The sequence below is a fragment of the Zingiber officinale genome, chromosome 6B (genome assembly GCF_018446385.1).
Source record: "Zingiber officinale cultivar Zhangliang chromosome 6B, Zo_v1.1, whole genome shotgun sequence".
In the NCBI taxonomy this organism is placed as follows: Eukaryota; Viridiplantae; Streptophyta; class Magnoliopsida; order Zingiberales; family Zingiberaceae; genus Zingiber; species Zingiber officinale.
Genome location: NC_055996.1, coordinates 111,053,260 through 111,077,339, shown reverse-complemented (window position 1 = coordinate 111,077,339; position 24,080 = coordinate 111,053,260). Strand labels below are relative to the sequence as shown.

At 39.8% G+C, this 24,080-nt stretch overlaps 1 protein-coding gene across 2 annotated transcripts; it reads right to left on the bottom strand.

Annotated features, from left to right (window-relative positions):
• Nucleotides 1–5,634: 5,634 nt before the first annotated feature.
• Nucleotides 5,635–23,870, bottom strand: LOC121988907 (protein SULFUR DEFICIENCY-INDUCED 1-like). Of its 2 annotated transcripts, none has more exons than XM_042542628.1 (4): nucleotides 23,585–23,870; nucleotides 8,219–8,434; nucleotides 7,958–8,113; nucleotides 5,635–6,278 (listed from the first exon to the last, which is right to left on the bottom strand). In XM_042542628.1, exons 1-4 carry the CDS (start codon nucleotides 23,699–23,701, stop codon nucleotides 5,865–5,867), a joined length of 903 nt encoding a protein of 300 aa, XP_042398562.1. In that variant the 5' UTR covers nucleotides 23,702–23,870; the 3' UTR covers nucleotides 5,635–5,864. The 2 variants fall into 2 exon arrangements, with proteins under 2 accessions (XP_042398562.1, XP_042398563.1); XM_042542629.1 differs by having other exon boundaries at nucleotides 8,222–8,434.
• Between the last annotated feature and the right edge of the window lie 210 nt (nucleotides 23,871–24,080).

The window sequence follows — 24,080 nt, the reverse complement described above, 5'->3', positions numbered from 1 at the left end:
AATCCTGGTGAGTGAAGTCAGGTAAAAGACCTAGTGAGTGAAGCTAGGCAGGTGAAAGTTCCGGTAAGTGAAACCGGGCAGTTGGAAAATCCTGTTGAGTGAAGCCAGGTGAAAGACCTAGTGAGTGAAGCTAGGTAGGTGAAAGTCCCAATGAATAAAGTCGGGCAGTGGGAAAATCCTGGTGAGTGAAGGCAGGTGAAAACCTAGTGAGTGAAGCTAGGTGAAAGTCCTGGTGAGTGAAGCTACGCAGATGGAAAGTCCTGGTGAGTGAAGCCAGACAGATGGAAAGTCTTAATGAGTGAAGCTAGGTAGAAAGAAAGACCTAGTGAGTGAAGTCAGAAGCGTGAAAATCCAGGTGGGTCTAAGTTGACTGGACACCTGGTGTTGGGAATCCCAAGTAGATCAAAGGATTGACAAGATACTTGGCACGAGGAAATCCAGATGGGTCAAGGGTGACTGGACATCTGATGGAAGTCCAAGTGAGTCATGGAGGACCAGACACTTGGCACAAGACAGTAAGTCCAAGTGGGTCAAGGTTGATCGGATACTTGGCATAAGGAAATCCAGATGGGTCAAGGATGATCGGACATCTGGTGGAAGGAAGTCCAAGTGGGTTATGGAGGACCGGACACTTGGTACGAGACGGTAAGTCCAAGTGGGTTAAGGTTGACCAGACACTTGGCACGAGGAGAAAAATCCAAGTGGGTCAAAGGATTGACCGGACACTTGGTGAAAAAGTCTCAGCAGGTCAAGGTTGACCTGATGCTATGCATGAGAAGTTCCAACAGGTCACAGTTGATTGGATGTTGAAATTTGGAACCTTGGACTTGAGTTAAGCAAGTCCAAGGGAAGCCAATCGATCAACCAATCGATTGGACTGTAGACCAATCGATCAATTGATCGATTGGCTGTGTGCGCGATTGAAGGCTGCCCCAATCGATCGACCGATTAATTGGGAAGTGAAATCGCGCACACAGAAGCTTACCCAATCGATCTTGATCAGCCGATCGATTGGGGAGCTAGAAATCGTGCAAAGTCACGATAGAGGCTGAATCGATTGGACGATCGATTCAGGCCTTTTTCAGCGAGCACAGAGGCGCTCTAAATCGATCGACCGATAGATCCAAGCATCCCTAATCGATTGATCAATCAATTGGGATGTGACCATTGCAAAGGAAGCATCGAGCTTAAAGTCATCTTCCTCGCAGCGATTCCGGAAACTCTTCTCCACTATTTTCTCATGACTCTCACAGGTTTTTGCCGCCAGTTCTTGAAGCGTCTTGGAGTCAAGTGTTGTTACATTTTTCAAGGTCAAGAGGCGTTTCACAAGAAGAAGAAGCTAGGGTTAAAGTTTCATGTTGTAAATCTAGTAAGAGTTTAGTTGTATTTGCTTCCCTTTTCTTTCTTCTTGTATTGAGAGTTTGTACAAGGCTTCTCTGCCTTCGGTAATTATCGAAAATGAGTGTTTTTCATAGTAGAGTGTGTGTCGCGTGTGGATCCTTGGATTAGTCACCTCTTATTGAGGCGGATGCCAAGTAAATCCTAGTGTTAGCGTTGTGAGTCTTGTTTCTTGTTCATTCCGCTGCACATCATCACCAAGAAGCAAGCAACTGGAACGCGACGAGCTATTCACCCTCCCCCCTCTAGCACCAATCGACCCTAACAAGTGGTATCAGAGCGAGGTCGCTGTTCACCGGAATCATCACTAGAAGGGCAAAAAGCTAGAGGGTAAAGAAGTTGGAGCAAATTCATCAAGTCGAAGACTTCAACAAAAGCTCAATTTCAAATGGAGTTTCAAGATGGATTTGGATATGACACTAGGGTGCCTCCACCATTTACAATGACAAGCTTCAATTCTTAAAAATCAAGAATCGAAAATTTCCTCATGATGAAGATAGAGCAATTGTTTGCTCTAATGGAAGGCTTTGAAGTTCCAAAGAATTTGAAAGGCAAAATTCTCAAGAGGAGCAAGTGGAGCCAAGAGCAAATTCAAAGATGTGAGAGCAATAATAAAGTGACCAAACTATTGGTCAATCTATTGCCTAGCAACATCTTGAAGCAAGTGGGAGAATTCGAAAATGCCAAGGAGCTTTGGAGCAAATTGGCTAAAATCCATGAGGTTCCTTCCACTACACCAATTCAAGAAAAATCCAAAGAAGACAACTCATTGGGTCAAGAAGGAGAGGAGCCTGAAGTTGAGAGATGCTCAACATCGGAGGAAGAAAAAGAGGCTTCATCCTTAACAGAATGCAACGAAAAGAGCAAAGAGGGAGCATACTCTTTGTTCCATGTACAAGATGAAGATGAAGAAGTCTCCCACCTCTAGGATTGAGGAGGAACAACATTCATTGACACCGGACCAAGAAGAAGGAGAAGCTTCTACTTCCGAGTCAAGTGAAGAAGAAGATGTGCCACCTCCAAAAGTCATGGAAATTCAAATGAAGGATCAAGTGTCATTCCTACATGTGAAGGTATATCTAGTTCAATTAATAATTAAAATCACATCATATGTTTTGAGTGTAGGGAACGTGGGCACTACAAGAGTAAGTGCCCTAGATTGGCTAAGAAGAAGGACTAAGTGGCACCAAAGGGCAAGGATAAGCCCAAGGAGACCTCCCCCACAATAAAGAAGCTAAGAGCAAGGAGCACATTGTGTGTTTTTCTTGCAACCAAAAAGGACATTACCGGAGCCAATGTCCAAAGGGGAAGAAATCGGTCAAGCCTAAATGAGGGAGCTCAAGTCAAGGGGGATCTTGTAAGAGCAAACCCAAGGTATCATTTATTGAACTAACTCTTTTAAGTAATGGTAACAAGTATGCTAGTTCTACCTTATATCATTTTAATGTTATTTATCATAAAAATAGAAAGCCTGATAGAATTAAGGAAAATCATGTGGCATGTCATGCTAAAACCACTCAACCTAAGGTTAAAAGGGTAGAAAACAATTTAGACAATAGCCCTAAGAATTCTAGGTGTTTGCCTAAGAAAAAGAAAAATCAAGGCTTTAGTGAAAAATCTAAGGTTGAGGTGTTATGGAGAGAAAATCAAGTCTTGAAGTCAAGCCTTGACAAATTAGAAAGGACCCTAAGAAAAATCACACATGAAAAACAAGAGTCCAAGAAAAATAACCTAGGTATGGGACATCAAGATCCATCCAATGGTCGTAAAGGTTTGGGGTACAAACCTAAAACCAAGAAGAATATGACCGAATATCATAGGGTTTCATATACCTATAGAACAAATCCTAGGTCTAGGAGTCAAGTCAAAGATATAAGGGAAGTTATCCTTAGAAGTATCTTTGCAACAACAAATATGATTAAGACTTCTAAGAAGTCTAAGAAAGTCACCAAGAAGGTCACAAGAGAACAATCCCTAGAGTTAACATAGTGGAAGTGACCAAGGCTTCTAAGAAGTCTAAAAAGGTCATTAGGAAGCTATCTAGGGAAGTTATCCCTAGTGAGTACCTAGAGTATCTAAGGAGCACCAATAAGTATTGGGTTCTTAGGAGTATTTTCTCTACCCCTTAGATGGGTTAGAGAGTGTTAACTCTAATTGGAAAAGTAGTTAACCCAACCTTGATGAAGTTACACTTGGCGAGCATTTTCAAGGTTATGGTTAACCTTTGAAAATGAAATAAATTAATTGTTTACTCTTTGAAAGAGTAAAATGTGCCAAGATTTAAGGAATTAGATTTAATTTTAATTGGCACAAATAAGAAAAACACAAGAAAAGCCAAGTTGGGAATTTTGGCATTTTCTTAAGGAGATTTAAGCCTTAATTTAAATGTTTAAATGAGTTTAAAAGAATACATGATATTTCCATTGGAATGAGACCTTTTGGGATGAGCCCAAGAGCAAAGTCATGAGGGCCCCTAGCGAAAATTGATCTATACTAATATTTAGAATTTTAAAAATCGCCCCTTCTAGTCTAAAATCCTGGCTACGCCACTGGTAGTAGGGGTAATTAAGTAAAAGTTTAGTTAAATTAAATAAACCGGTTAAACTGACAGAATTTAAAATTTTAATTCGATTATTTTAAATTTTTTATTTGATTAAACCGAATAAATTGAAATATAAAAAATTGAACCGGTAAATTTCTCATGATTTGATCATTGTTAAAAAAAAAATCAATTTCGATTTAGATTAAATCCATCATTGTTAAAGAAAATAAGTTAATTCGATTTTCAATCAAATTAACTAATATTTTATCGGGTCAGATTATTTAATTTTTTTTTTTTAAACTCAGCTAATTTGATTATGTTTGGTTGATTAAAAAAATTTGATTTATTTGATTTCAGTTAATTCAATTCAATTTGATTTCCCTTTTTTTTTTTTTCTCTTATTTGATTTTTGGTCGTTCTTAGTTCTTGAGAATTCTTTCAATGCGTACAACTCTTGTTTTTAAACTCTATTCTAGCAAATACTAATGTAATATGTGGCAAAAGGCAAAAGGCGAAAGGCATGCTTACACGTCAAGTTTCAACTCCAAAATCTTATATAACAATACCCCATATTTTAACCATCACATTGCCCCCAGGGGACAAATACTATTGTAACTAGCAATCATGCACACGTCGTTGCATGCAGGGAGAGATCTGAGGGAGGAAAAATTGACCTATAGAAAATAATTTTAATTTAAGTATTATCCATGTTTTTATTTTTTTAGTGGAGCAAGATTCTAATATTTTTATAATTTTATACACCTGAGGTGGAACAATTGTCTCACCAAAGCTATACGTGTAACGAACTCTCTTTCATAAAAATTTAATTTAATTTTTTATATCAGACATTAAACTGATAAGATTAAATACTAAACTTTATCTATCTTAGCTAAAAGGGTAAGAGTGACGCTCGAGAATTTCAACAGCAAACTACTATAACAAACTCACTCTTATAAAAATTAATTTAATATCATACTTGATTTTAGTCAAAAAATCAAAAAAAGTATGTTTTTTTAACATAGGCTTAAAGTATTTATAGAAGTTTCCATTGTTGTCAATTCTAACATATGAGATTAAAGAGAACTTTAAATTTCTAATTGATTAATTAATAAAATTTTCAATAATACATCGTAGCTGAGTCTCAAACTCTAGATCCTTCATTGATTACTGAGAAAACTCTCAATAATATACTGTAGCTGAGTCTCGAACTCTAGATCTCTAATTGATGTGTCTATAGAAATTACTAATAAACCTTATAATTATTTTTGATATGAATAAAAAAAATTATATATATAAAAAATACTAATAAATCTTAGAATTATTTTCCGTGTGAATAAAAAAAAAAGAACATTAATATAATTTTATTTTAAGATTCACCAAAATTAATAAATAAAAAGGAGAGACTCTTAATAAAATAGTGAGATATGACAATACTTGTTGTGATAGTTTCAGATCATATTTTCTTAGAATCTGTTTGAATTTCACCAATCATTGTGAAACATAATTCAATCATTTAGATGTATGCTTACTGTTGATTGCATAAAGCTTAAAACCATTTCTAGATGTTGATGGTGCTTCTTTATTACTGATGGAAAATGTAAAATACAAGAAATACTATGCACAGCTTTAGAGCCGAAAAAACTTCTCATCCAGATAATGATGGATCAACTGTTTGAGAAAAATAGCACAAGGTAGAATGCTCCACAAACTTTCTAAAAAGCCAAAGTCATAATACAATAATAGAGCAATGTTACAGGGAAACAAAAATACTACTTTGAAACAAACCCTTAATTGTTTTATTTCCACAATGCAACCTTTACATCTTTATCGAAGGGGTTCACTCCTTTGATATATTTTGTCTAATTATTCTATACACCAGACAACAAATGCTTGGAAAATTTTGAATAACAAAATCAACACTTGATCAACAAGTTATCTGATCTCTAAAGGAGGAAATCTCTTCAAAGATGGGTAACCTCCTTGACCTTGCGGGAGCCCAGTGATCCAGCATCAAGTCAATTCTTTGCAATATTTCATCTTCTACATCAAAATTTGTCTCTGAGGCTGATGTTGATGTTGGTGTGGCTGGCTGCAAGGGGATCTCCCGAATCAACTCTTGGGCCTTGTTTATAATCTTGCAATCATCAGAGCCCGGAAACCTACTCTGAATGACATCCTCAAGTACGTGGCGTGCTTCCTTAGATCTGCCTTGCCTGATGAGGCACAGCCCGAGATTGCATGCTTTGTTGGCATCTGGTTCAATCATCTGAGCCTTGCGGTAGACCACCTCAGACGCAGCATAGTTGTTCTGCAGCAGGTAAGCCCAGCCTAGATTGCCCTGACACACATGATAAATACTCACTAAAGGATTCATAAAGCGCAAAGGACAGTCCCACAAACTCCAATTCAAACTTCGAGACATATCCTTGATTGATTTCCGAAGTTTCACAATACGTTGCTTCTTTAAAAGTGGTTTAGGTACCTGCCTATGTGGTGAAAGGAGCAAAAAATAGCTTCGTTCGTTTGATGGTGAAGAATTTAATGAAGAATAATTCCTATCATTATGGAACACTAAACTAAGTTTTTAATAGCACGTGGCATATAAATGTTCACTTGCACATTTATTTTACAAGTGAAAAGCACTTTAAGGTATTAGGCATACATATTTTTTTCTCTGTGGCTATGTTTTGGATGGATTGTTTTTTTTTTTGGACATATATTACCTATATTTTTAGCAATGTAGAAATTTAAGATGATATGCAGCAGGTGGGTTGATGACCTGAAATGCTTTTTAAAATCTTACTCTTGTTGTTAATAAAGACCATCGACTTATATTCATATGATAAGAAAAATAATAAATCAGGTAACATTGAATCTGGGACGACCGATCCAGTTCCATAGAAGCTTTCCACCTATCGTCGGGGTAAATTAAGAAACGTTTACGGTGAGCAGCCCAGAAGCCCAGTATCGCGTAGTTGCACACCCCATTTGAAAGAAAAATTCCTCTGTAATTGAAAATTGAACTATGAATATCTGGATGATAACTTAGCATCATTTTGCTACATCGTAACCCTATGGGCACTTGCATTCATGTGATAGAACCCATGGCGGAACTACATGGAAGGCTAAGAGGGGTTTTATCCCCCCTGAGTCTATCGGAACCGTCTAGTATGGCAGTTCTGACTGTGGAGGTTGCTTTTGCAACCTTGTCTTTTTTTTAAAAGTCACGCAAGATTTGTGACTTTTATTTTTTTAATACCCTTTAGTGGAACGACAATTCTGTCTTCATGAAAGATTTGTGACTTTTATTTTTTTTAATACCCTTTAGCGGAACGACGTCGTTCGTTCCACCAAAAGGGTATTAAAAAAAAATAGCCTTTTTACCTTGAAGGCGGAGCGATTTTCCTCCCAAATTTCTCTATTTCCCCATTCTATTTCCTCTTCCTCGCTTCTTCTTCCTCTTCCCCATTTCAAATCAAATCCTAACTAGTAACCATCCAACCTCTAAAAAAAACATTATTTAAATTTATTTAGCCGCACAGAAAGAAAAGATTATAGTGTAATTCAGGCCCTCGAAAAATTATCTGGTTCCGTCCCTGGATAGAACCTGCATACACGCTGTGTTGATTGTAGTTGCTATGCAAGTTGAATTATATTTTTGCTGGTTTATGTGGTAGACTACTGTATGGCATGCCAGTAGTTACTTCACTACAAATTGTCAATAATTATGTCAATAACATCATACTGTATGGCATGCCAGTAATTACAATGTCATCTTTAGAGATCGAGAATCTCCTCCAAGCTCAATTTAGTCTTTTACCCACTTATTGGAACATATTTCTTTCATTTTCCACAATGTCCTTTAACTTATTTCCTTTCTCTTCCCATTATAATGCCCATATACAACTATGTATTTATTTTATCCTACAGGCTTAATTGAAAGAATTCTTGAAGGAAAATGATTCACTATGGCAAACAGATGACGCCAACGAGCAATAATGTGATGAAGAGAGTTACCAGGATGCGGGCTGTCTCTTGTTTAATGGAAATTTGAAACTTCTTTCCATGTGAACGTGCTGTTTTCGTTGTCCTCCCATTGAAAGCGTCCCCATGATATATCATATGCAGCTTCTGCTTTAGAAGCTGTATTTGTTCCTCTATCCTTCCACATTTCTGACAATTCGATGTCGCATGTAAGATAATTAGCACGATAATTAAAATTTAGTTGTTTGTTTATTATTCCTTTTACTTGTGTTCTTAGAATTATATGGTACCTACTACCTTGTAGAGATCAATAAGGAGATTGTCAAGGGACTCTTGTGCTTGCTTGGAGCAGAGGTGCCTAAAAGATCTGATGGCTTCAATTGCTTCCTCTGCTCGATCTTGTTGCTTCATAACCACCACCATGTCCTTCAAAGCACTGTCCACTCTATCCCTTGCATTTATTGCCTTCCAGAACCATAAAATAGCAGCCCCTGGATCCTTCTCGACAACCTAGTTCAGTTTATAAAGATTTAGTACTAGATGGACTGAAAGAGAATACTAATACTTCATATTGCAGCACATGGGGAACAAGTGATTACATAAAGTAATTATGCAATATTTCTTAAAAATGTAATTATTGTGAGCAGTTAAAGCTTGCTTGGAACTAGCATGTACTGTCAATGTGTTGCTACTACTTTACTAGTTGCAACTGGATTGTGCTTATTTTTTTGAAATAATTTAATTAGGTATAAGAATTAATTTTGCTTACTTTGAACAATGTTAGGACAGTAGACAATGGCCGAGCCACGATAGCCTACCCAGGCTTTAGCCCGGGGGACAATGACGGCCGACAACATTGAGAATAAGGTTGCAACAATGGGAGAAAGAAAGAATACGAGAAAGAAAGGAAGGCATCATGGAGACTTGAGATCGACTCAGGATCAGCCTGGGTAGATGAACCGGGCTGGCTCCATCTTATAAAAGGGGCAACCCGTGCACGAAGCTTCCGTCATGCGGGGTCCCGAGGAAGGATCCATTGTACGCAGTCTTATCCTGCTTTTTGCAAGAGGCTATTTTCATGATTCGAACCCGTAACATTTTGGTCACATGGCAACAATATTATCGTTGCGCCAAGGCTCCCTTTCATTCTGATAATAGAAAATGTAAAGGGTAGAGAAAGATTAAAAAAAAAAATTATATAGTCAATGTAATAAAAGTTAGTGTAATCAATCTGATATTATTGGTAGTCTTTCGTCGAATTCAATGAAGAGATAAGAAAAATATAGCCAGCTCTAAATGAATGGGACAAACATGGCTTCACGAACATGATGAAGTACAAACACAACTTGATTTAAACTGAATGTCAAAATTTGCCTCGGGATATCTGGCACTCACTCACTGGGATGATTTTTACTAACATTTTATTTATTATTTGAGTTATTTTGATAAATATCTTAGTTGAATCCATTGCCAACTCCAGATAGTTTGGACCAACAAAATCTAATCAGTTGTTTGGAGCTACACAAGCACGCACTGCAATCCTAGCAAATTGTCACTATGCTAGCATATGGGTCAATGTGACCACCCTTGTGCGGTGAACAAGAAGTTAGAAGTAGCAACTGAGCCGCTGCAGCTTCCTTTGCAACAAGAGAAAACCACACTTAAAGGCAACGAGCCAACAACTAATGAGTAATATTTCCACTCTTCTTCTCTGATCTTCCATCTGTCCAAGACAGGCATTCAAGTAATGAATCAGTCGGCATTTCCACATGATTATGATCCATATTTGTGGTTCCCAAGTCCTAATGACAGTGAACACATAGTACATCTTTATTCATACTTTTTTTTATTGGACAATCTGTCGGAGATATTAAGGAATTGGCTGAATTGAAATTACAACTTCAACTTATCTATTGAATGGTCTAAACGGATTATCTCAAACAACCAAGCAAGGAAGGATGAGCTGCTTGGATGGTTGTTGAGCTGCCAGAAAGACCTTTCTGGGCTGCCTTGTATGCCCGATTCCCGACTCCGAGAGCAAACTCCTGAATGTCGAATATGAGTGCAAACTCTCGAGTGGATAATGTATCTCCCGAGTGGATGCCGAGTCGAGACGCAAGTCGCCCGAATCACCGAGTTGGGAAATGAAAGTGTCAAGTCATGAAAGATTCCTGATTGCTCGAAAATTGAGATGCTGAGACCTACGTTCACGTAGTTTCTTTGAAACAAATTCACCTCACCTTCGGCTGTACTTTGAGGTTCTTTCGGGTCGTCTGTTTCCAGGATATAGCAGCAGATCGTGATCGCCACTAAGCACTAGTGGATCACAGCGAACTAAGAGGTACTCGAATGCTATCATAGGTATTCTACCGAGCAAAAGATGCATGACAGAGAGGATGAAAGAGAAGGGGAATGTAGGAGGATAGAGATTTCTTCTTTGCTATAGCTTTCATTGCTATTGTTTTTTGCTCAAGATCCAACCTCCTTATATAGGAGTGTCTCCCCTTTTGTTGTGTTAAATGGCTAATTAAAGGCTATTTATTGCCATTACCGTTTGAATCGAAACGCCAATCGTTTCACCCGAGAGGTTACAGATACGCCATTAATATCAGTTAATGTATCACTTATTCACTTAGCAAGTAGCAAAAATATTTCATGTGGCAAAATGTTGGTTGATCAGCTTGGGTAAATTTTGCCCCAATCGATTTGGCATTCGACGTGCGCAGATAGTGCTCACACACGAGTTAACTTGATTCAGTACAATCTGAGCTCTGAATTTCCTGCACACTCATGTGTGAGAGAAAGTCTCTCCTCATGCATTTGTTCATATCATACATGCATGTGCAACAATATAAACCAACAATAGTGCCATGAAACTCCCAATGTGGAACTAAATTCATACACAAAGGAGTTTCCTTCTTCCACCTCTTTATTTCCATTTACATTTCCAATAATCCCCTATATGAATAGAAACAGGGTATGTGACAACATTCAGCAGTTAAGTCCAGTATAGGATAGGTAGGTTGCACCCTTTGAACTTTCTCTTGTGAAGAGATGTTTGCTTACTGGCTGATAGTAGACACAATATTTTTGAATTGTTCTGTCGGTTGTGTAAACATTGACATATCTCACCCAAGACTCTCCTAATACAACTCAGTTCTCATGAGTATGTTCGTTCTTGGCCATGAACACGTCTAGTTCTGTTAGAAATTCTAAGAATTGTGTCTCCAATTCTCTTCAAAGCAGCCCCACTTGTTTTCACATAGGTGATCTCTTAAAAGAATTCCACATTACTCTACTAGATCATTATAAATCGTGTGCTTAATCTCCATGCGTCACTAATCCATTGGGTCGTTTCCCACAGTGAGCAATTTTGTCAGTGCAATTAGGTTGTCCCTTTGAACCTAGTTCTTGAGATCTCTAGTCTGCATAGATTAAGTTTCCTTTGCACCAATATTTTTCATCAACATCAAGCTCATCCCTTGCAATGAGCTTGCAACTAACTTTTTGTTTAACTCTTTGGTTAACAGATCTGCTATGTTATACTTTGATTTCACATAGTTAATAGTGATAACTCCCATTGAGAGTAGTAATTTAATGGTATTATGTGTACAATGTGTATGTCCAGACTTACCATTATATAAATGGCTTTGTGCTCGACCAATTATTGATTGACTATCGCAATGTATGCAAATTGTCAGCACCGATTTCGACCATCTAGGAACATCTTCTAAGAATTATCGTAATCATTCAGCCTTTTCACGACATTTGTCAAGAGTTACAAATTTAGATTCCATCGTGAATCTGATTATTACCGTTTGCTAAGAAGATTTTCGGAAAATGACTGCACCTCCCAGAGTGAATATATATCCACTCGTAAACTTAGAGTTTTTTATATTAGATATCCAGCTCGTATCGTTATATCCTTCAATCACAGTAGAATATCTCATACAGTATAAGTCATATACACGAGAATACCTTAAGTACTCTTGTTATCGCTTTTCAGTGCTCATCCGTAGACTAAGTCTGGTTGTGTACAACTTATCAGGTACATCAAACTTCTAATCACTTGAAAATACTCTATATGAAAGATACTTTCTCCTCAATTCTTCGATATATGTTGATTCGTATCTATCGATATTCGTGCCAACGCAGTATCACCCTTGGTAAATTTTTCAAGAATTTTGTCCATGTAATGGGACTAAGAACAAGTCCTTCTGTTGTTCTAAGAATTTTGATTCCTAGAATTACATCAACTAAGTACATGTCTTTCATGTCAAATCTTGAGTTCAACATATCTTTAGTGGATTTGATTATCTTGCCATTACTCCTAATGATAAGTATGTCATCTACATATAGGCATAATATAACATAGTCTTCTCTATGGCTTTCATATAAACATATTAATCACATTCATTGATTTTGAATACATATTCCTTTATGGTATTGTCAAATTTCTTATGTCACTTGCCTTAGTGTTTGTTTCAAGTCGTACAATGACTTCACTAATCTATAAACCTTATTTTTCAGTCCTAGTAGAGAAAACCCTTCAGGTTGTTACATGTACATTTCCTCTTTTAAATCTTCATTTAGAAAGATTGTCTTTACATCCATTTAATTATTTCCAAATTCCATAGAGCGACAATAGTCAACAACACTTTAATGTAAGTTATTCTTAACACCAGAGAATACGGATCCAAGTAATCAAGGTCTTCTTGTGGTCGGTATCCTTTAATTACCAATCTAACTTTGTACTTATCAATCATGTCATCTGATTTCATTTTTTTCTTGAAGATCCACTTGCAACCTAGTGATTTGCTTCTCTAAGGAAGATTCATAAGTTCCCAAGTATGATTTTGCAAGATAGAGTTTATATCAGGTGCAATTGTCTTTTTCCAATGAAGTCCATTAGAAGAGCTTACTACTTCTGAGTAACTTTGGGACTCACTTTCCAATATGAAACTGATAAAATTCATTCCGTAGGATTTTTCCACCTAAGTTTTTTTACTTCGTTTGAGCTCAACCTCAACTAGTTCATCATCTTCTTCTCCTTCTTGTGTTTTATATGCTCGTTTTGAGGAGTTAACTTCCTCTCGGATCTTATACGGAAACATATGCTTAAAGAATGAGGCATTTATCGATTCAATTATTGAGTTCTTGTGTATATCTGGTATTTGTGATTCATACACAAAGAATCGATACGCATTGTTGTTATGTGCATATCCAATAAATATGCAATCAACAGTTTTTGGTTCAATCTTAATCCTTTTCGGATCAGGCACTAAAACTTTGGCAAGACACTCTCATATTCACAAATATTTATAGGATGGTTGTCTTCTGTTCCACAACTCATAAGAGCTCTTATCTATTTTCTTTCGGGACACCTTATTTAAAAGGTAGTTTGCTGTTAACACAACTTCTCCCCTCATAAACTCTAACAATCTAGAGCTCAATAGAAGAGTATTTATCATCTCCTTTAATGTGTGATTCTTTTGCAGAGCAAATCCATTTTGCTAAGGAGTATAAGGAGTTGTTTCGTGTCCGATCCATATTCAGCACACAACTTAGTGAATGGTGATACATATTCACCATCTCGGTCATTTCGATCCACATTAATCTTTTTATTAAGTTGATTTTCAACCTCATTCTTATAGAGAACAAATTTCTCTATAACTTCATCCTTACTTTTGAGAAGATATACATAACAATATTTTGTGTCATTATCTATAAAAGTGATGAAGTATTCATTCCCACCACATATAGGTGTACCTTTTAGGTCGTACACGTTGGTGTGAATTAAATCGAGTGATTCGTTGCTTCTTTCAATGTGTTGAAAGGATAACATTGTCATTTTCGCTTCAATACAAATTTCACACTTGTATTTCAGGTCAAGGTAAAATATTGGTATGTTTTGCATGTTAATTAATCTACGCAACACATCATAGTTAATATGTCCTAATCTACCATGTCACAAAGACGAAGACTCAAGCATATAAACGGAAGAGATTATAATTTTATTAACATTAGGGGTAATAGCCATTACACTGAGCATGAATAGTCTTTCGATTATATAACCCTTTCCTAAAAATATTTCGTTTTTGATAGAACAATTATGTCCAACTCAAAAATAATGTGGAAGCCACAGTTGCTTAATAGTGATCCGGACACTAGATTCTTCCGAATCTTCAAAACATACAACACATTATTGAGAGTCAACTCCTTGTCCAAGGTTAGTTTTAACACCACTATTCCTTAGCTCATGATGTCCAAGGTTGCGGTTGGCAGGGGCACTGGGGGCGAGCGTATTCGCCTTTTGCCACCATGATGTCCGAGATTGCTGAGTTCCCATGTACAGTTTCTCCTCGTCTTTGATTCCTTCAAAGTTGAGGAGCAGCTCCTGTTAGGACCTTTGGATAGCGGCTAGAGAGGGGGGCGTGAATAGCCGACCCCAAATTCTCGTTTCTTCCTAAGATTTGAGTTAGCGCAGCGGAAATAAAAGATAGAAATGAAAATGGAGAAGATCAAACCTCAAACGCGACGATATAACGAGGTTCGAAGATGATACTCCTACTCCTCGGCGTGTCCGTAAGGTGGACGAATCCTATCAATCCGTCGGTGGATGAGACCCCGAAGAACCGGCTCATAAAAACTCCTTCTGGGTGGAGAAATCTCGCCACAATCTCTCTTGCAACAGCAAGATCAGTGTACAAGAAATACAGCAAGAAGTCAAGAACAATATGAATGTAAAACACTAGTTTGCTTGCCTTCTCGTCGACTGTTGATGAAGCAGCAACTTCACGGATGCCAACCACAGCAGCAACTGTTCAGTTGGAAACCCAGCCGAGGGAAGCTCACACGAAGCTTCAGTAATGGAGAGCTCAGCAAAGCTCAGATCGCAAGGAACAAGGAGCAAGAGCAACAACTACCAGCTTCCCTGTAGTGGCCTTCTTATATGAACCTGTGAAGAAGACAAAGAAGAAATCTAGCCGTTGTGATTCAACGGCTAGACCTGGACCGATCAGGCTCCACCCTGATCGGTCCAAGGTGGATCTGATCGGTCAGGGGACCGATCAGGCCCTACGCTGATCGGTCCCCAGACCGATCCTAACTCTCACAGAGAGTTGGTTGCGATCCCTGATCGGTCTGTGGACCGATCAGCCTTCTTACTGATCGGTCACCAGACCGATCAGATAACTCACAGAAAGTTTCTGTGTGGTTACTGATCGGTCACCAGATCGATCAGATGACCCAGTGTTTCACTGGATCGATCAGCAGACCGATCCAATGCCTTTGTTAGTTTTAGAGCTTCTCAGCCCTAAACCCTAACGTCTTCTTGGTCTAGAGAACGAGCTACAGAGCCCTCTCTGACCTAGTCCGGAGAACGAGCTACCGAGCCCTCTCCGACTCCATCGTCCGGGTCAGAGAACGAGCTCGGCCTGTTGACCGATCCAACGCCTCTGTCATACTAGGATTGGTCCGAGAACGAGCTACCGAGCCCTCTCTGACCTAGTCCGGAGAACGAGCTACCGAGCCCTCTCCGACTTCGTCCGGTCCAGAGAACGAGCTACCGAGCCCTCTCCAACCTCCCATGCCAAGCTTCCATACTTGGACTTTTCCCCGTGCCAAGCTCCCTGCTTGGACTTTTTCCCATGCCAAGCTCCCTGCTTGGACTTTTCCGTGCCAAGTCTCCATACTTGGACTTTTCCGTGCCAAGTCTCCATACTTGGACTTTTCCCGTGCCAAGCTCCCTGCTTGGACTTTTCCCGTGCCAAGCTTCCTGCTTGGACTTTTCCGTGCCAAGTCTCCATACTTGGACTTTTCCCGAATCAGGTCAACTCAAGTCGGGTCAACCAGATCAATCTTGACCAAAGGTTGCACCCACAATCCCCCAAGTTCCTATTCTTGTCAAACATCAAAATACAACTTCTCTATTCTTGTCAAACATCAAAATATACCTCGAGTCAGGTCAACTCGAGTCGGGTCACCCAGGTCAACCTTGACCTAAGGTTGCACCAACAATCTCCCCTTTTTTGATGTTTGACAAAAACCATAATTAAGTTAAGTTAACCCGATAACCTAACTTAGGTTTTCCAATAGTTCTCCAATGTTCTTCCTCGAACATTCTCTGAACATTCTCCCCAAACTCTAATGTTCTTCCTTGAACATTCTCTGGACATTCTCCCCCTTTTTGACACATATCAAAAAGAGTGAATCAAGGTCAAGAGTTTCTTTCTAATGAAAGTCCCATACCTTTCATTGAAACCCTTAATTTCCCCCTTGATACTAAAATCAACAATCAACTTAGTGATAATCCCATATCACTCATCCTCAGAAATCTTGACGAGTAAAAACTCCCCCTTGACCAATAGGTAAAACTCCCCCTAAAGGTCAACTTCTCCTTGACCATTACACCAACAATGTCTTGGAGAGTTTCAACCCTTTAGAAATCTAAAGCACCAACTTCCATAGTTGAAATTTCAGACAACAGTCGAAAAATCAGCATTTTGGCACGCTCTGATCGGTCACCAGACCGATCAGGACTCCACTGGATCGGTCACCGATCGATCACTTTCCTGGATCGGTCCAATGACCGATCCACTTCTGGACCGATCGGATCCCTCCGATCAGTCCACAACTCTCGATAAGGATTTGATTTTCTCCAAATTGAAACCCTAAAAAATCACAGAAAATTCCAAAAATTGTAAAATTTTGAGGATACATTCCTCATGACATATATTATCATGGAAAAATAGTTTTCTATGAAAATAACTTCCATTTTTAAATCTTGATACAAAGTTCGAAAGACTTTGAAATAGCTCAAGGTTAATCCATCTTTGTATCAACTTGCTCAATGATGAATGCTATCACTAGAAAAGCTTCATCAAGGTTTTTCAAATCAATTTTGAAATGATTTTAAACCATTCAATTTAGGACCACAATCTTAGGACTAAATGTACATGACCTGTACACAAGTTTTCCCTATGATCCTCAATTTCGAATTAGGCTCATCTAGGTACAAGAACTATGCACCTTGATCCTAACTCATCATCCTAATATCTCACACACATCTAAGGTGTATCAAACACATCCAAGTCAATTTTGATGTGAGATATGAGTTTAGGTCATCTTAAGCTAAGTTCTCATGCATTTCCTAAACAACAATTAGATTTCCATATCAAATTATGTTTTTATCCTTAAATCAATTTAATTGATCATAAATGCAAGAGATGATGACATGGCATAAAATAATATCATCAGTGGAAACATGTGCCAATGTCATGATGTCATGTCATCAAGTATGAAACTTAAATAAAGCATGACATATAACTAACCTAAGTATTATCATGACATTTTAAATGATATTAAGTTAAATATGATGTCATGACATGGCATACGACAAACAATGTATGGCAAATAACATATAAAGGTATAGAAAATACCTAATTCTAGCCTTAGTTGCCATTTTTGATAATTTTACCATAAATTCTATATTCCTAAGTGTAATAAACCTAAAATCATATACTAAAGATTTTTATATCACTATGTGTCAATTAGATTGACCCTAGAAAACTCCTCAAATGTGGTTGGCACATCCTAATCACCTTAGGAAGAATTTTAAATTTCATTTTCAAGGCTTGATTACACCTTGAAAATTCCTAAAATGACACCTTTTGCCATGAGTAGGTTAACTACCTATCCAATTAAGGTTGGCACACCCTAAACCATCTAGCGTGAAGGAATCACGCTCCTAGGAACCCAATACCTATTTGAGCTCATTGGGTTCACTAAATATTCACTAGGGATGACTTCCCTAGCAACCCTCCTAATGACCCTCCTAGGCTTTAAAGCCTTGGTCATTTGGTATTCATCAAGATCAACTCTAGGGGTGACTCCCCTTATGACCTTGGTGATGGTCTTCTTAGCCCTAGGTCTTGTTCCATAATCGAATGGAACATTATGATAGGCGGGCTTGACCACTTGAGACTTAGGTTTGTGACCCAAACCTCTCATGTCCTTGGGCTTTGATTTTTGACCCTTAGACCCTAGAGTTGACTTCTCCAAATTCTTAAGAGCCTTTTCTAAAGTGTCAAGTCTTGACCTCAAGACTTGATTTTCCTTCTTTAATACCTCAAGCTTTAATTTTCCATTTTTCTTTGAGGTATTCCTAGGCATATGTCTAGTTGTTTTGGGATTCCTATCTAGGTTTTCCTTAACCTTAGATGAGTTAACTCTAGGGTTGACATTTCTAGCATTGTCCTTATCTAGGCTAACATGTTTGGCACCTAAGCACATGTATCGGTTTCTATGGTTATCATGCTTATCATTATTGACAATTGCAATAAAACTACTAGCATGTGTCTTATTAGAATTGCAAGAATGTGCCTTAAAGGATACCTTAGGGTTTGCCTTAGCTCCCCCCATAGATGTGCTTGGTCTCTTTTCCTTGTGAGGTTGCCTCCCCCTTCGACATTGACTCCTATAATGTCCCCTTTGCTTGCATTGGAAGCACACCACGTGCTCCTTGCCCTTGCGTATCAGGACTCCGGCTTCCTTGACTTTTGGTGCCGGTGGAGTCTTCCTAATCCTCTTTGGACATTTACTTTTGTAATGCTCATATTCCCTACACTCAAAGCACATTATATGTAATTTACTTGAAATTAAGTTGCTTGAGTTACCTAGGGTTAAGGATGGATATAAGCTCTCTCCTTCATCCCTTCCGGAGATAGAGGCTTCTTCTTCTTGCTCCAGTCTTGAAGAAGAACTCTCCTCCTCTTCTTCCTTAGATGTTGAGTAGCCCTCAACTTCTAATTCTATACCTCCATGATGTGAGCTACTTGGCTCACTTGACTCCTCTTCATGACTTGAATTGGAGCTCTCCTCATGGAACTTAGCCAAGTTGTTCCATAATTCCTTGGCATTGTTGTATCTACCTATCTTACACAAGATATTATTAGGTAATGAAAATTCAAAGATTTTCGTTACCTCGTCGTTGATTATGGATTGGTGGATTTGTTCCTTCGTCCACTTCTTCTTCTCGAGAGGTTCTCCTTCTTTATCCACCGGATGAATAAAACCTACTTGTACACAATTCCAATTTACTAGGTTAGTCATAAGAAAATACTTCATTCTTACCTTCCAAAACGCGAAGTCGTCGCGATCGTAGAAGGGTGGAATCGTGACGTCTTCTCCAAGTTGATCCATTCTCTAGCTCGTGCTCCCCCGGGTGTTAATCCGAGGAAGAGCGACCACGCTCTGATACCACTTGTTAGGACCTTCGGATAGCGGCTAGAGAGGGGGGGGGTGTGAATAGCCGACCCCAAATTCTCGTTTCTTCCTAAGATTTGAGTTAGCGCAGCGGAAATAAAAGATAGAAACGAAAATGGAGAAGATCAAACCTCAAACGCGACGATATAACGAGGTTCGGAGATGATACTCCTACTCCTCGGCGTGTCCGTTTGGTAGACGAATCCTATCAATCCGTCGGTGGATGAGACCCCGGAGAACCGGCTCATAAAAACTCCTTCTGGGTGGAGAAATCTCGCCACAATCTCTCTTGCAACAGCAAGATCAGTGTACAAGAAATACAGCAAGAAGTCAAGAACAATATGAATGTAAAACACTAGTTGGCTTGCCTTCTCGTCGACTGTTGATGAAGCAGCAACTTCACGGATGCCAACCACAGCAGCAACTGTTCAGTTGGAAACCCAACCGAGGGAAGCTCACACGAAGCTTCAGTAATGGAGAGCTCAGCAAAGCTCAGATCGCAAGGAACAAGAAGGAGTAAGAGCAACAACTACCAGCTTCCCTGTAGTGGCCTTCTTATATGAACCTGTGAAGAAGACAAAGAAGAAATCTAGCCGTTGTGATTCAACGGCTAGACCTGGACCGATCAGGCTCCACCCTGATCGGTCCAGGGTGGATCTGATCGGTCAGGGGACCGATCAGGCCCTACGCTGATCGATCCCCAGACCGATCCCAACTCTCACAAAGAGTTGGTTGCGATCCTTGATCGGTCTGTAGACAGATCAGCCTTCTTACTGATCGGTCACCAGACCGATCAGATAACTCACAGAAAGTTTCTGTGTGGTTACTGATCGGTCACCAGATCGATCAGATGACCCAGTGTTTCACTGGATCGATCAGCAGACCGATCCAATGCCTTTGTTAGTTTTAGAGCTTCCCAGCCCTAAACTCTAACGTCTTCTTGGTCTAGAGAACGAGCTACTGAGCCCTCTCTGACCTAGTCCGGAGAACGAGCTACCGAGCCCTCTCCGACTCCATCGTCCGGGTCAGAGAACGAGCTACCGAGCCCTCTCTGACCTAGTCTGGAGAACGAGCTGCCGAGCCCTCTCCGACTTCGTCCGGTCCAGAGAACGAGCTACCGAGCCCTCTCTGACCTAGTCCGGAGAACGAGCTACCGAGCCCTCTCCGACTTCGTCCGGTCCAGAGAACGAGCTACCGAGCCCTCTCCGACCTCCCATGCCAAGCTTCCATACTTGGACTTTTCCCCGTGCCAAGCTCCCTGCTTGGACTTTTTCCCGTGCCAAGCTCCCTGCTTGGACTTTTCCGTGCCAAGTCTCCATACTTGAACTTTTCTGTGCCAAGTCTCCATACTTGGACTTTTCCCGTGCCAAGCTCCCTACTTGGACTTTTCCCGTGCCAAGCTTCCTGCTTGGACTTTTCCGTGCCAAGTCTCCATACTTGGACTTTTCCCGAATCAGGTCAACTCAAGTCGGGTCAACCAGATCAATCTTGACCAAAGGTTGCACCCACAATCCCCCAAGTTCCTATTCTTGTCAAACATCAAAATACAACTTCTCTATTCTTGTCAAACATCAAAATATACCTCGAGTCAGGTCAACTCGAGTCGGGTCACCCAGGTCAACCTTGACCTAAGGTTGCACCAACAGCTCCTAGCTACAGCAGATATGTCTAGTGGCACCAGTATCAATCCACCATTGTCGCAGGTTTGAACCCACTAGGTTCAGTTCAAAGACTATGGTGCAGTGGTCGTCCATTTCTAGTCTCTGGTTCAGGTTTGCCTCCTACTTCTTTGGCTTTCCGCACTTCGAAATTTATGATCGACTCGGTCATAGTTGAAGTACTTCTCATAAAATTTCTCCTTACTTATGCCTCCTCTAAATCTTATTTTAGAAGACTTGGGATTCTTCCGTTTCGAGTTTTGACCATGCTCGACTACATTGTCTTTTACAATGGCATTTTAGAATAGTTTTCTCTCAGAACTCTTGTTATCTTCCTCAATTCGAAGTCTAACAATGAGTTCCTCCATATTCATCTCCTTCTGCCTGTGCTTCAGGTAGTTCTTGAATTCCTTCCACTGGGAGGCAACTTCTTAATGATTGCTATCAATTGGAAGGTTTCACTCAGAATCATACCTTCTGAGTGAATCTCATAGAGGATCACCTAAAGCTCTTAGACTTGGCTGGTCATAGTTTTGAAGTTAACCATCTTGTAGTCCAGGAATCTACCTACAATAAATTTCTTGGCTCTAGTATCCTCCGTCTTGTACTTCTTTTCCAAGTACTCCCACAGTTCCTTAGTCATTCTCTTCGCGTTGTACACACTTACAGCGAGTCAGCAAGGTTGTTAAGAATGTAGTTTTGGCATAGGTATTCGGAATGAATTCATACCTCCACTATACTAATGATCTGAACATCAGCATCCTCAACATACTTGAGAGGGTCCTCAGTCAAAAACTGAGCCGGATTGAGCATGGTAAAGTAGAAGAGCATCTTATGCTGCCTCCTCTTAAAGTTCAACCAAATGAACTTCTCCGGAGATTTACAATCAGGGCGGAAGGGGCCTTCACATGTTGAACCTATTACATCTCAACTATTTTCATGGCCATCTCAATAGAGCAGAACTCTATTTTAAGATTGTTAGGCAATCTGCCGAAAATATTGGGGAATTAACTGAATTGAAATTACAACTTCAACTTATCTGTTGAATGGTCTGAACAGATAATCTCATACTACCAAGCAGGGAAGGATGGGCTACTTGGATGGTTGTTGAGCTACCCGAAAGACTGGGATGCCTTGTATGCCCGACTCCTGACTCCGAGTGCAGACTCCCGAATGCCAACTCTGAGTGGACAATGAATCTTGAATCTCCCGAGTGGATGCCGAGTCAAGATGCAAGTCGCCCGAATCGTCGAGTCAAGAAATGAAGTTGCCGAGTCGGTAAAGATTCCCGATTGCTCAAAAATTGAGACGCTGAGGCCTGCATTCACGCAGTTTTCTTGAAACAAATGCACCCCCCTCCGACTGTACTTCGAGATTCTCTCGGGTCGTCTATTCCCAGGATACAGCGGTAGACCATGATTGCCACCAAGCACTGGTGGATCATGGCAAACTAAGAGGTACCTGAATGCTATCACAGGTATTCTTTCGAACAAAAGATGCACGACAGAGAGGATGAAAGAGAGGGGGGATGCATGAGGATGGAGATTTCTTTTTTGCTCAAAATCTAGCCTCCTTATATAAGAGAGTCTCCCCTTTGACGGTGTTAGGTCATTTACTGCCATTACTGTCCGAATCGAAATGCAATCGTTTCACTCAAGAGGTTATGGATACGCCATTAACATCAGTTAATGCATCCGTTATTCACTTGAGCAAGTAGCATAAATGTTTCATGTGACCAATGTTGGTTGATCCGCTTGGACAAATTTTGCTCCAAGTGGTTTGGCATTCGATGCGCACAGGTCATAATCACACGCGATTCAACTTGGTTTGGTACAATCCGAGTCCTCGATTTGTATCCCCTATGCCCCTATAGTTGAGAGAGAGTCTCTCTTCATACATTTGTTCATAGCATACATGCATGTGCAACAATATAAACAAACAATAGTGTCATAAAACTCCCAATGTGGTGCTAAACTCATACACAAAGGAGTCTCCGTCTTCCACCTCTTTATTTCCATTCACATTTCCAACATTCTTCTCTTCTTCTCTTCCATCTGTGGTATAAGAAGGCATTAAATTTGTGAAATGGTAGGCATTTCCTTGTGATAATGATCCATAGTAGTGGTTCCAACTCCTGTTAGCGCAGCCAAGAACACGTACAACATATACGATTTTCCTAGAAATAATGGTGTGTTGACAATCTTCAGCTGACCGAGCAATAACCTACCGCTATCTCAATCCTTTAACCATTTCACTTATTCCAGAACATTGATTTCCTCATGGTGATAGAAAGAGAAAAGAACAAACGATCAAATAATGTTATCAAGACAATGAGTAGGATAAGAACAATCAACCGAACACCAGAAAGGTTTCTTAGATGTTTTGTATTTCTGTTTTATTCACAGAAAAACTATGCACAAGTAATAACAACCAGAACCTCCCAAACTCCAGTCACAATCATATCCATTTCGGGAAATTTTCAAATGGCGAAGAGGTAGATGATCACGCACACTCTCTCCCTGATCCCCATTCCAATTCAAAATTTCTCATTTATAAACAATGAAAAGAAATGCCACAAGAGAAGATTAAACTTTTTCCTATAAGCAAAACCTATTCGGTCAAAAAGAAGGCAATAACACGGCAGCAGACACAAGATCTTGTCACAGAATGCAGAAACATAACTCAAAGTAGCTCCCCAAAAAACAAGCCATCGTGGTAGATGATCGAAGGACCGTACCTGAAGGTGCTTGGCGCGGACGTAAGGAGTGTCGCCAGATGGAACCTTGTGGATCACGTGAAACAAATCTTTATCGCCTCCAATTTCTCTCCTCGTCCAATTGCCGCTTCCTTCCATCTCCTTTCCCTTCTTCTGCTTCTCTTCGATTGCTCGTCTTCGCCTTCGTCACGAGAACGAGGAGCGGATGAAGTCGGAAAGGGCGTTGAAGAGGTGGGAGAGAAGGGAATGAACGGGGACGGAAAAGCGTCCGGGTGGTATAGTCGAGAGAGTTACGCATAGGGTGGGCCAATTGGTGTGGTGGGACGGCGATGACTAAATATTTTGACGGCCGCTTGGGTGTACCGATTTTGAGAACAGGGCCCACCGATCCTCGGCCCTGGGGTGTAGAGAAAAGAGAGAGTGTGTGTGACATGGGTTAGCGTGTAGGTTTCTCGACAGCGAAATAACAAAATTAGCATTGCACGGGAAAATATATTAAAACTTTAAAATAAAAAAT